At 40.5% G+C, this 14,285-nt stretch overlaps 1 protein-coding gene across 1 annotated transcript in view; it reads left to right on the plus strand.

The window, feature by feature from the left end:
* Positions 1-14,285, plus strand: part of Ccdc191 (coiled-coil domain containing 191) — a 70,856-nt gene that overhangs the window by 8,947 nt on the left and 47,624 nt on the right. The window contains exons 4-7 of the mRNA XM_029544334.1: positions 7,231-7,368; positions 8,667-8,845; positions 10,294-10,517; positions 13,796-13,964. Of these exons, the coding sequence (XP_029400194.1) occupies positions 7,231-7,368; positions 8,667-8,845; positions 10,294-10,517; positions 13,796-13,964 (710 nt within the window). The remainder of the gene's footprint in view (positions 1-7,230; positions 7,369-8,666; positions 8,846-10,293; positions 10,518-13,795; positions 13,965-14,285) is intronic.

Genomic DNA, 14,285 nt, shown 5'->3' on the forward strand with positions numbered 1-14,285 from the left:
TGTGTGTGTGTGTGTGTGTGTGTGTGTGTGTGTGTGTGTGTGTGTGTGTGTGTGCGCGCGCACGCGCGCGCGCATGAGGAACTGAACTTGGGCCACCTGCAAGAGTAATCTGTACTTTTAACTCTAAGTCATCACCCCAGTCCCACAAAGGCTGTATTTAAAGCCCACTGTGTTTCCTGAATTTGAAGGAGCCACTAACAGGAGCAATTTGATATAGTAGTTAACTGGTGAATGGTGTAAGGTATTGGCCCTATGGCACAGATGGTGGCATATTAACTGGTATTATACTGTGAATTGACCTCCAGTTTATAAACCAATTCAGTTCCTTGTGAAGAGACTCTAAAACTAGTTTAACTTCCTTGCCTCCTCAAATCTCCATTTTGAAATTCAACATTTTGATTACTGGGTTACGGAACTATACCACTTAGGCATTCAAGGGCTTGAGTGGAACCAGCAAAGGAGACTGGGAAAGAGAGTCTCCCAGGGAGGAAGGAAGTGAGACGACTATGTCCTGCAAACCAGCTTCTGCTTGGATTATCTGTGTCCCCAGTTACTTCATTTATCTCTTTATTCAATGCATACATAGTTAAGTCTTGTTCCGCCATATTAGACACTAGAAGTATTCATTATGAACAAGAAAGCAGTGTTTTCATAGAGTAAGCACTCTAGTGTGGGAATGAAGAAGTAAAAACAAATGATCAAGTAGTGATCTATTCAAAACATCCCAGGTAGAGGGCAAGAAGTGTCAAGAGCTCAAAGTACAGACAAGCGTGAACTACATGAGAAGCTGAAGGGAAGCCAGTGGGGCTGGCACTTGCAGTAGACATGAGCATGAGGAGTGAGCAGGAGACCCACTGTACAGGAAGGGCACTGTTGGCCTGGGAAAGAACCTAGAGTTTATTCTGAGTATAATAGGGTAGGACAGGATTATAAGAGGCCGCAATTTAAATATAGGGAAAGTATGGTATTTGGGGGTGGGGGTGAGGGGAAGTAAGCTGTGGGGAGCTGCTGAAGTGGGTTAGGTGAAGTGATTCTGACAGTTCTCAGGTGGTCAGCAGTCAGAATAAAGGAGAGCTGGGCTGTAGTCTTTCCCCTCACCTTCCACCCTGCCAGCAACCGTACACGACATATTTTACAAGCTTTCAGAAACGCTATAGTTGAAGAAAATTATTGTCATACTCCATTTCCCAAGCTTTCTAGACCATGAGCCCTTTTTTAGGGGACAGGTATTTTATCTCTGTAATACTTTCTGTCCTGAGAAACTACTAGGTCCATATGTACCCGTGTTGGTGTATGGAAGGTCTGGTTTTTGTTTTCTACTCATCAGCTGTACTGATATCCTACCATAACTAGGGCCGTGGGGAACAGTCTGGAAAAATCTCTGCTCCTAGGTAGGCTGCTTGCCTTTCTCCATCCAGCATGAGGAGCTGTATAGTGTAACTCCCAAATGAAGTAAGTATTCTCCCTTGGTTCTTTCAGTACTTCCTAGTAAGCCCTACTGTGAGTGGCATTCAGTAGACCCAGACTGTGTTACATACAAGTTACAGACATAAAGGTGTAATTTGTTGTACACAGGTTAATAATTATCCCTTTCTCTGCCTTTCCACTATGTTTTTACTGTAGTCCCCATGAGGTACCTTCCAGAACCTCTGGTGGATGTCATCTTTCTTAAAATACCTTCTTCTACTGTATCCACCATTGTTCTTGTGACGATACGTGATGATACAACTCCTGAATGATGTGAGGAAGTAAGGTGAATGACCACATCGTGGAGGCAGCGTTAGGCTGTTATCTGAGAGTTGCTTGAACACTGTCATTACTGTGATAAGCAATCAACCTAGTAAATGAGGGGGCCTTTAATCTACTAACTAAGCGTAATAGTGGAACTGGTGTGAATGTGCTGGACAGAGAAATCACTCATATCCCGAGGGAAATGGCATAAGAGAGCACACAGTCTTGTTATGCTGCTTAAACAGAGTGCAGTTCAAAAGGTAGGAATTATTTCTGGAATTTTCCACATGATGTTTTTGGATCTCTGTTGACTAAAGTAACTGTAACTGTGGGAAATGAAGCTACAGATAAAGGGCCACTATTATCATTTGTTTTCTCCTATTTTAACTATAAAAATATTTCATCGGTTAATATATAGAAATACCTAATTGTGAAAGAACTATGAGATAATAATAACAGTGGTGAAAGTAATACTAAAGTAAGTGTTTTTTTTCTTTGAAATCTCCATGCCCTAGACTGAAGAAGAGCCCTTTGATAATGATAAAAATGATGAAGTTAGTAGTAATGGAAACATTTTCTCCTGTATTTGCATATAACTTTTTTTTTAACATGGAAAGTAGTTCTTTCTTTCTTTCCTTATTTGTTTTTTAAATTTTATTTAATCTTTTTTTTTTTTTTACACTCCAGATTTTATCCCCCTCCTGGTTCACCCTCTGAGTGTTCCTCATCCCATATCTCATCCCAACACCCCTGCCTCACAAGGATGTCTCTCACTTCCCAGACCTCTGGTGCATTCTGAAGGGTCCTCCCTCCCAACCCCCTTCCCCAGGTTGCCTGTTTCCAAATTCTTTCTGCTGGCCCTCAGAGCTTAGGTCCTTTTCCCTTACCCAATACCCGATCGTGTTCCCCTCTTCCCTTCCCTGTCCCCTTTCCCACACAGGTCCCTCCCCGCTTGTGATTGCTTTCTTCTCCCTCCCAAGTAAGATTGAGGTGTCCACACTTGGGCCCTTTGGCTAGTTGCCCTTTTTGAGTTCTGTAGACTGTATCTTGGGTATTCTGTACTTTGGTTTATTTTGTTTGTTTGTTTTGTTTTGTTTTGTTTTTGGCTAATATCCACTTATTAGTGAGTATATACCATGCATGTCTTTTTGGGTCTGAGTTCCCTCACTCAGAATATTTTCTAGTTTTATCCCTTTGCCTGCAAAACTCAGGATGTCCTTGTTCTTAATAGCTGAGCAGTATTCCATTGTATAAATGAACCACATTTTCTATATCTATTCTTCTGTCATGGGACATCTGGCTTGTTTCCAGATTCTAACTACCACAAACAAGGCCACTATGGACATAGTGGAACACATGCCCCTGTGGCATGCTGGGGCATCTTTTGGGTATATTCCCAAGAGTGATATAGCTGGGTCTTCAGGTAGATCTATTTCCATTTTTCTGAGGAACCTCCAGATTGATTTGCAGAGTGGTTGTACCAGTTTGAAATCCCACCAGCAATGTAGGAGTGTTCCTCTTTCTCCACATCCTAGCCAACATGGCTGTCACCTGGGGTTTTGATCTTAACCATTCTGATTGGTGCAAGTTGGAATATCAGGGTCGTTTTGATTTGCATTTCCCTGATCACTAAGTACTTTGAACATTTCTTTAGGTGCTTCTCAGCCATTTGAGATTCCTCTGTTGTAAATTCCCTGTTTAGTTCTATACCTCATTTTTTGATTTTTTTTTTTTTGGTGGTTATTGTCTTGAGTTCTTTATATACTTTGGATATTAGCCCTCTGTCAGATGTGGGGTTAGTGAAGATTTGTTTCCTAATCTGTAGGTTGCCTATTTGCCCTATTGACTGTATCCTTTGCCTTACAGAAACTTCCGGTTTCATGAGGTCCCATTTATCAATTCTTAATCTTAGAGCATGAGCCATTGGAGTTCTGTTTAGGAAATTTCCCCCTGTGCCATTAAGTTCAAGGCTCTTTCCCACTTTCTTTTTTATATTGTTTTACGTTGAGGTCCTTGAACCACTTGGATTTGAGCTTTATGCAAGGTGACAAATATGGGTCTATTTTTATTTCTTTACATACAGACAGCCGGTTAGACCAGCACCATTTATTGAAGATGCTTTCTTTTTTCCATTGTATATTTTTGGCTTTTTTGTCAAAGATCAAATGACTATAAGTGTATGGTTTTATTTCTGGGTCTTCAGTTCTATTCTATTGATCAACATGTCTGTCTCTCTACCAATACCATGCAGTTTGTATCACTGTTGCTCTGTAGTATAGCATGAGGTCAGGGATGGTGATTCCCTCAGCAGTTCTTTTATTGTTAAGAATTGTTTTTGTGTGTTTCTTGGGACCAGTGCATGGAAAATTTTTTCTAGCCTTTTCCTCTGAGGTAGTGTCTGTCTTCATCACTGAGGTGCATTTCCTGTATGCAGCAAAATGATAGGTCCTATTTATATATTCAGTCTGTTAGTCTACATCTTTTTATTGGGGAATTGAGTCTATTGATGTTAAGCGATATTAAGGAATAGTGATTGTTGCTTCCTGTTATTTTTGTTGTTAGAGGTGGAATTATGTCTGTGTGGCTATCTTCTTTTGGGTTTGTTGAAAGAAGATTACTTTCTTGCTTTTTCTAGGGTGTAGCTTCCCTCCTTGTGTTGGTGTTTCCCATCTGTTATTCTTTGTAGGGCTGGATTTTTGGAAATATATTGTGTAAAATTGTTTTTGTCATTTACTATCTTGGATTCTTCATTTATAATTGAGAGTTTTGCTGGGTATAATAGCCTGAGCTGGCATTGTGTTCCCTTAGGGTCTGTATGACATCGTATGACATCTGCCCAGGATCTTCTAGCTTTCATAGTCTCTGTTGAGTAGTCTGGTGTAACTCTGATAGGTCTGTCTTTATGTTACTTGACCTTTTTCCCTTACTGCCTTTAATATTCTTTCTTTGTTTTGTGCATTTGGTATTTTGATTATTATTATTGTGATAGGAGGAATTTTCTTTCTGGTCCAATCTATTTGGTGTACTGTAGGCTTCTTGTATGTTCATGGGCATTTTTTTTTTTTTTTTTTTTTAGGGTAGAGAAGTTTTCTTCTATACTTTGTTGAAGATATTTACTGGCCCTTTTAAGTTGGGAATCTTTGCTCTCTTCTATACCTATTATCCTTAGATTTGGTCTTCTCATTGTGTTCTGGATTTCCTGGATGTTTTGTATTAGGAGCTTTTTGCATTTTGCATTTTCTTTGACTGTTGTGTCAATGTTTTCTATGGTATCTTCTGCACCCGAGATTTTCTCTTCTATCTCTTATATTATGTTGGTGATGCTTGCATCTATGACTCCTGATCTCTTTCTTAGGTTTTCTATCTCCAGAGTTGTTTTCCTTTGTGATTTCTTTATTGTTTCTATTTCCATTTTTAGATCCTGGATGATTTTGTTCAATTCTTTCACCTGTTTGGTTGTGTTTTCCTGTAATTCTTTAAGGGATTTTTGTGTTTCCTCTTTAAGGGCTTCTACCTATTTACCTTTATTCTCCTGTATTTCTTTAAGGGGTTAATTTATGTCCTTCTTAAAGTCCTCTATCATCATCATGAAAAGTGATTTTTTTTTAAAAAAAAATCAGAGTCTTGCTTTTCTGGTGTGTTGGGGTATCCAGGACTTGCTGTGGTGGGAGAACTGTGTTCTGTGTTCTGATGATGCCAAGTAGTCTTGGTTTCTGTTGCTTAGGTTCTTGCACTTGTCTCTTGCCATCTGGTGTTAGCTGGTCTTGCTGTCTCTTACTGTCACCTTCCTGTGGGCCTGTGAACCTGTGGTCTTAGATGTGTCAGCACTCCTGTGGAAACCAGCCCTCTCCAGGTGGGATTTGGGTACTGAAGGTTGTGGGACAGCCTTAGCTCCGGGGCGCAGATTGAGACTGGAAGCCTACATATAACTTTTCACTTAATTTTTTTAAAGATTTATTTATTTATTATATGTAAGTACACTGTAGCTGTCTTCAGACACTCCAGAAGAGGGCATCAGATCTTGTTACAGATGGTTGTGAGCCACCATGTGGTTGCTGGGATTTGAACTCCGGACCTTCGGAAGAGCAGTCGGGTGCTCTTACTCACTGAGCCATCTCACCAGCCCACTTTTCACTTATTATTTATGTATTTGCTTGCTTATTTTTTTATTCTTGCATGAATTTACATGCCAACATAGCATGTGGTTGCCAACAGAGGCCAGAAAATGATGTCAGTCTTCTGAGCTGGAGTTACAGGTGTTGTGAGTTGGCATGTAGAGCCTGAGATCTGACCCAGGTCCTCTGCAACAGCAGGAAATGCCCTTACCCACTGGAACATCTCTCCTGCCCCCTGTGAAGATTTTTGAATGCTACTGAAATGGCAGTTGGCTTTCAACATCTATGCTCTGACTTCCTTTACACTCAGGGTCTCTCCTTCCTATTTAGCTTTCCTGGTTCTACCTTTTCTCTTCCAACTCCTAAAAGGTGGATTTTTTTAGGTTTTTTTTTTTTTTTTTCTCTTCTCTACCTACTTTGTTCACCTGATAATGCCATCCTCTTCTAAGGCTTAAGATACCATCTGTATGCCAACAACTCTTACATTTGTTCCTTCAGTTTGGACCCATCCCATGAAATTTAGAGTGTTGCCACCAATACCATCTTGACCTTCCAATTTGGTTATTTCTTTCTCATAACCCTCTTGTGGTTTCTCACACTTAGAATGGTAGACAAAAATACCTAGAGTGGGATCAGGACTCTGAACAAAAGGGTTTCAGCTTCAGGACATTTGGGGCCAGAGTATTGTCATGGGCTGGCTGTCTTATGAACAGGGTGTTTAGCATTGTCCTAACCTTAACACATTGGATGCTGTTAACACTTCCCCTGATTGTGAAAATTCAGTGTTGCTGTATTTCAGATGAGGGGCAAGATCACAACCTTGTTGATAAGCACTGCTTTCAGCCTGGATTATCACCTCTTCTATCTCACCATTATATCTCCCCCACCCTCCTCTCACTCACCCCCCCCCCCGTGCATGTCCCCAGCCACACTGCCCTCCTACTTACTTCTTTGGCTCTCTGGACACTCGTGCAGTGGGGCCTTTGAACTTCCTTTCCCCTACCTGCATGGTACAGTATTGCTTGTACATCCATATGGCTCACTCAAAACCATCCTTTGCTCAGATATCTTCTACTTGACCCCTCAATCTAAAACTATAACACCCAATCCCCATTTCTTGTTTCCCTGCCTTGTTTTTGTAATATTCATTTGTCATTTTCCCTTGGTTAGACTGTTAGATTCATGGTGGTAACATTTTTCTATCCAATTTTGTTCCATTTTATATTCCTAGTACCTAAAATAGTATTTGTCCATAATGGGTGTTCAAGCACACTGAGTGAGTGAGTGAGTGAGTGAGTGAGTGAGTGAGTGAGTGAATAAAACAGCAAATAGAGGAAGCCTGTAAGTCACTGAAATACTAAAGATGATTTTGTTCTACTGACAGCTCAGGAGCTAGTCAATGACTGGCTGGACAACAAACTTAAACAAGAATTAGCAAGTGATGGAGAAGGGGAAAGCACTGTGCTGGGCAGCCCCCCTGTGCCAGACGCCCATGGCCATTTGAAGTATGACAAGTTTGATGGTAAGAACTTATCTGGTTCTTCCAAGCTTTAACATCTAATGAATGCTTCTAAGAAGTAGTTTTTATTGTTGTAAATAATAAATGATACATTTGGCTTATGTATGTTTGGTTTATCTTTGTGAGTTAAATTTTTCTTGATTGAGTGTAAATCCCCTTTGCTATATCCTTGGTTAGTAAATTCCTATTGCTTTTTAAAATTAAAATATTACATTATTTATAATTTTGCCTATAATTTATGTAGCAATTAAAATGCCTCTTGCCCATATATCATCAGATAACTATTTACTTTGACAGAGAACACACTTGAACATTCACATATCATTTTATAATTATAAAATGCTTCTTCTGCTTTGATTCATTTTCATTTACAAGAGAGGCTATTTCTTTTCTTGGGATGTTTCCTTTCTTCTCTTTTGTACAAAGCTAATGTCAGACAAATTAAATAACAGACTTGTAAAGGATCTTCTCCTGTACCTCAAAGGTTTGGGGGTTTTGATTTTGTTGTTTGTTTTCTGCTGTGGATAGGGTAACATAGTAGGGCAGCTTTCTACACCTGACTCAAGTCAGCCTTGGTGAAACCAGCTGATGGCATTCCTCTTGCTAGGACTACAAAATCCCCCACTAGGGAATCAGTCATGAGCTCTGAGAGCTAGAAGATGACTTAAATGTCACCCAGTCTTAACTGGTCAGAGTCCTTGGTCACTAGGCAAACCTATTATACTATACTGAATCTACAAGGAGTTGCACTACACTGCTGTTCAAATAACTTAAAGGTAAGACTAACCATGCCCAGCCTGGGTAAGGATGTGGAGGAGCTGGGATACTCCCTTAGGACTGATGGGATATAAAGGTGCATTCCACTTTGGATGGTAGTTTGAAAAGTTTATTATGGACACATAAAATGTACCTATAGTATAGCCATTCTCTAGCATCTTGTAGAAGAAAGTGGATTAAAGCCAGGGTAATGTGTGCTAGAGAATGAGCTATACCACTGAGCTATATCTTAGGATCAATTGAGGGTTGTTTTTATGCAAGCAAGTTTTTGCGGTTGTTTAGGTTAAAGTAATACCTTTTAAGTCTGGCTGTGAAGAAGCGCTTAGTGACTTGGGTGAAAACGGTTCCCAACGGATGGAGCTTTGTACTTTTATCTGAAGGTGGTTGCTGGGAGGCCACACTTGCCCAACTGTCATCACTACTTCCTGCTGGTGAAACAATCACAGCCTTGTAGTTTTTGGAATTTTTATGTAAATATGAATATTATTTCTTAATTCCTCTCTTTGTTGTTTTTTTACTCCCAGATTTATGTGGCTATTTGGAGGAAGAGGAGGAAAGTGCCACTGTTCAGAAATTTATAGAGCATCTGCTCCATAAAGAAGTGGTGGCTTCTGAGATGGTGGAAGAGCTTGGAATAGAGGAGAACCAAGGCAAGAGGCGGCAGAAGGATCCTCGTCTTACCATGGAGATGAGACATAAGCAGGTGGGAGGGAAAAACAAAATTAAAATGGATAACAGGAAGCAGTCTTTGTGTAACACATTTAATAAGCTTAAATAAAGACTTAGGCTTTATTATGAAAAAGGGTGCCATCTGTGGTTTGGTAAGGAAGAATAAAAATAAAATATAAGAACTTCAGAAGAAAAATAATTCTCATAAACTGAGAGTAGGAAACAATTTATTTAAGAAATAACCAAAATTAGAATAATAGATTTTGACCAGTTGAGAACTGAACTAAACTTTATTAGTGTGAATGTGGCACTTCCGATTATAAATATGTAGATTGCATTTGCTCCAATTTGGTCTTTGAATGGTGACATTAATATATTATCATGAATATTCTGCTAGATATTATAAGGATAATTCTTTTCTAGACAACTAAAATTCACTCATTTTGTGATTATAATTTGAAAAGGAGGACAGATCTGAATTAAATCTAGTTCAGCTGTTTTGAATTGGAAAGGCATATGGGAACTTTCCTTCTTCCAAGAGGAATAGTAGGTGATAGAGGAAAAGGCAATCTCGGCCTCGCAGAAGAGTTTGGGGAACTCAGAATGACCGTGTCTTTGCCATAGGACAACGACTAAGACTGAAGTAGCACTAATATCTACATATGTATGCTGTCTTTTTATAACACTAGATTTCTAACTACAAATTATGAATATTCACTGTTTTGAACCATTAAGGTATACCTAGCCAGCCATGGGAATGTTGGAAAAATGGGAAGATGTAGGATTCTGAGTTGACAGAAGGAAGGAAGGAAGGAAGGAAGGAAGGAAGGTAGGTAGGTAGGTAGGTAGGTTGGTTCAATAACACATATGCCCATTATCTGTGAGTCTTACCACAGCTAGAGGGTAAAAAGGGTAAAGCCAAGAGAGGAGCCAGCCTCTGAAAAATTAGCATTGAAAGGAATGAATGTGCGTATTTAGAATTATCCACAAAGGTCTTGTTTTTGGTTTCCAACTGTGGCCACAATTGCTGGCATACTGAAATAAGAACACAGATAAATAGAGCTTGGTAGTGTTCCCTCAGCAAGGATTTCTGTTTTGTCCTTCAGATTTTAGCTACCCTAATGTATCCCTTTTCTTTCTTATGTGATTGTTAAAGTACAGAGCCCAGGAGGGAAGTGGTCATATATACATGGGACAAGCTTCAGAATGGGAGCTCATTTCTGAATAAGAAGAACACGTGGACTCTGAGCCTTTCCTCACACTCAGCTTATCCATCATGCAGTTCATCCCAAATGGGGAGCGCCCTCTCCTCTAACCGCTTGTAGAACTTTGTACTTGTTCTCACTTAGGAACAAATGAATGGCTTTGTTTTTCCAATAAACAGTGGGGTTCTGGGTGAGAATGTTTCAAATTGGTTGTATTCTGATCTTCAAAATGTGTCCTAAGTGTTGGCCTGTGCATTCTACTTGTGATTTCTGAAAGGTTAAGGAGAATCGCCTAAGACGTGAGAAACAATTGGAGTCCCAGAGAATGGCAGACGCCCTGAAAAAAGCAGCCTTCTTGGAGGCGCAGAGTCTAGTGCAGGAAGAGAAGAGAAGGAAGGCTCTGCTGGCCAAGAAAGAGAAAGAGGACATTCAGAGAGAGATGGTAAAGCTGCGGAGGGAGATCCTTGAAAGAAGGCACACGGTGGAAGAAGCATGGAAAACGTGAGCCCGTGTGATTGATGCGCTGGGTGGAGGATGTCTGTTTAAACAAACACATCAGGAGTCCTCTCAAGTGCTAGGAATGTACTACCATCGCAGATACTAAACAAAAGAGTGCAATACTTACTGTTGTACTATCTTAACGAATTACTGCTGCCTTTTCATGTGCTCTCCTGGTCCCTGCCTCCTTGCCTACTTAATTGCAACCATAGAGTACATTTACTTTGTTATTCTGCGGTACCAAGCTTGCCTGGAGTCCTGAGTTGTGGGTTTTATCTCACCGAGTCGCTGTACCACAGCACGGTAGCCTTGTCCTGTATTGTTGAGCATTTTGGCCTTTTAATATGTTTACCAACAGGGTTAAAGAGATGGCTCAGTGGTTCAAAGCACTGGATGTTTTTCTAAGTTGCTTTCCAAAACCTACATTAGGTGGTTCACATCCACCTGTTAATGCCATCAGCAGGCAATCTGATGCCCTCTTCTGGCCTCCACAAGCACTGTACTTATACACACAAACCCACACACAGGCTCACACGTATACACAGAATTAAAAAGAAAATAAATCTTTTTAAAAATGTACCAATATAATAATGCAGTTGATGGCTTTACCCCTAGAACCTTGTCTTGCCTCTGAATTATATTTTTAGGATATATTCTTATGAGTGTAATTAGTGGGTTAAGTGGTATAGATCCTTTGTGACTTTTGAAACATTGCCAGATTACTTTGCAAATGAATTGAACCTGTTGACAGAGTCACCAGCTGTGGCCCAGTACACCACACTCTTCTCTGTACTGGCAGGTGTCACTTTCAGTATTTTTTTCTTGTTTAATAGGCACCGTGGTACCTGGTTTGCATTTCTTTGGTTGCATAGATTTTTAAAGGTGGAACATACTTCCTTATTGCTTCTGTGTAGTTAGTAATTGTCCCCTGCCCTACTGTGAATTGTGCTGGGGTCTTATGCTGATAATCATACAGCAAGTCACTGCCTGACTACTGATAAAGAAGAGGAATACCTGACATAAGAGGAAAATGACAGTAGCCCTCACAGGATGTAGTCCCTTACCCATTCTCATGTGGAAAATGAGCTTCACAGGTGAAATAACTAATGTATTTATTCTGAGAAATAGCACTGATGCATGAACAGCAAAAAAATCTTCCAGCAACGTGACTGAAGTCTCTAACTCCAAGCCAGAAAGACCTATTAGGTAATCCTCGCAGCCCGTCAGGCCACGAGGCTTTCCCCCCTGTGTTCTCGATTGCTCTCATTCTGCCCAATTTCAAACAGCTCAGCATGGACGTGTGCTTCACTCCCTCAAGTGCCGGGCTCAGGCCTCCTCCAAATGCTGCTCTTTCAGAAAGCAATCACCAGTGTTTTAGTGAGTTCTCACTGAGGTCAACCCTGCTTTTCAGATTGCTCTCAGGCCTTGAAAAAAATAGCCTGACCTAAAATAAATCGTGAAAACAAGTACCATTTGATGGTAGCAGAATGCTCTGCTGAGTTCACAGTGGGCACTCAACACATGCTCCCTGGCCAGGCATTTCTTACCAAAGTTAAGTCTTACCCGTGCTTAGAGTGACACAGATAGCACACCCTGCTTCTAGGTGGATGAACTGATCTGAACTTTCAGACAGCAATTGGGTAATAACAAGAGTCATCAAGTGGTATTTTTCTTTGACCTAGGAATTCTAGTTCTAGGAAAAATGCCCTAAGAACTGATTAGAAATGCAAAGATTTTTATACAGTGATAACTAAAATAGCATTATTAATAATGATAAACAATAAATGTTACAAAATTAATAGACAATGATTATACAATGAAGCAGGATTGACATGTTATTATTTATTCCTATGTGGAAATATGAATGGCTCTTCTACCTCTCCAATATTCACAATTAATCAGATATTATTTTCATGATGGATGTTATTTTAAAATGCAGATCACTGTTCTAGAACTGTATTCCATGTTTATTTATTGGCTTGTGGTACTTGCAGTCTCACTAAAGGCCTTGTGCTTGTACTCTGCCACTGAGCTCCGTCCTAAGTCCTAGAGCTGTATTAATTCATGCCCTTGTGTCATGTCTTATTTGTAAGGTATCCCGAATCTGTTTTACTTCATAAAGAGATTCATTAATTACTAAAAGAAAACACCATTAGCTGTAGGGATAGAGAGATGACTGAGTAGTTCAGTGTATCTCTTTGTCTTCCAGAAGACTGGAGTTAAGTTCCCAGTGCCCTCACTGAGATGCTACACAAGCACTACAACTCATCCCCAGAGAAGGTGGTGCTCCATTGGTGCTCTGAGGGCACCTGCTCACATGTGGTATACATTCGCAATAGATTAACACTAGATAATCAACCTTAATGTCCAGTGAAACAGTCTATTATCACCAGTAATAAGACATGACAGTGCATTCCTCCTATATAAGTAAATATGAATGACATGATGTCTGTATTCTAGATTCCCCTTTACTTGAATTTATACAACTGTAAAGCTCCTGAAAGCCTAGGTGACTACCCGAGCTTTCATAGCTGATTCCTCTCGGCTTGCTCTACATCATTAATAGTATATGTGTTGTGTGCATATATCTGTAATTAGTGTCTATAAAAAGACAATATTGGGAGCTAGGGGGTATAGTTCAGTTGGTAGCGTGTTTGTCTAAAATGCACAAAACCCTGGACTTGATCCCTGGCACCACAGAAAAAGTAGTGGCACATGATTGTCATTGCCCATTTGGGAAGTGGAGACAGGAGGATCAGGAGTTCAAGGACAGCCTGGGCTACATGGGACACTCAAAAAAAAAAAAAAAAAAGAAGAAGAAGAAGAGGAAAAGAAAAGAAAAGAAAAGAAATCTGTAAGGTCACTTGAGTTAGTAAATGTGGGAGGATGGCCTGCAGGAGGGTAGGAAGGTTCTCTAGACTCCATTTTCTCTTTAGTAATTTTTTATTCTATTAATTTTTCTTCCTAGAAAGCCTATAAAAGCCCATGATAAAAATCTCATTCCTTCTTTACTTATGGATTCATTTGGCTCTCTAATAAGAGATATAGGGTGGAGAGATGGCTCAGGGGGAAAGTGCTTGTTTCACAGGCCTCACAACCTGAGTAGAGTCCCCAGAAGAAACTAAAAAGCCTGGTGCTGTTAGAAGTTTTTCTGGTTTGTAAAGAGACTACCATGACAATCGAAGTGCCTAGGAAGACAGACCTTCCTCTTGTTGAAGAGAGAGGGTCTGCTTGGAAGAGTGACCTCACTGAACAGGAAGTAGAATTTTATTCTCCCTCAGGTGGCGCTGTGTCTTTTCCGCACTGGCTGTGGTCCAGCTTCCTGGTCTTTTTCAGCTGGTTAGTCTGATGAGGATTGGTGTGAAAGAGGAGGGGGTAGGAGTTGCTGCTCAGGGAGCAGGATCACTGGTCCAGGCCATCAAAATCCTAGAACAGAGAATGGACTTCAGTGTAAACTAAGACTTTACCAGGTGGGAAGGAGTAAAACATTTGCTACACTGCATTATAAAAGTCTGTAAGATGGGGGAGATACAAAGATTTATCCCTTGCCCCAAACACAAGGCTTATAGTATTTGATGGAAGAAGTAACCCTAGTCTTTTCCATCCCCAGCACTCCTTCAGCAGGGTGGGCAGCAAAGGCAGGATGGATGCCCTAACTAAGAAATGCAGTGGCAAGCCGGGCGCAGTGGCGCACTCCTTTAATCCCAGCACTCGGGAGGTAGAGGCAGAGGCAGGCGGATTTCTGAGTTCGAGGCCAGCCTGGTCTACAGA

Source organism: Mus pahari, chromosome 12, assembly GCF_900095145.1.
Source record: "Mus pahari chromosome 12, PAHARI_EIJ_v1.1, whole genome shotgun sequence".
Taxonomy (NCBI): domain Eukaryota; kingdom Metazoa; phylum Chordata; class Mammalia; order Rodentia; family Muridae; genus Mus; species Mus pahari.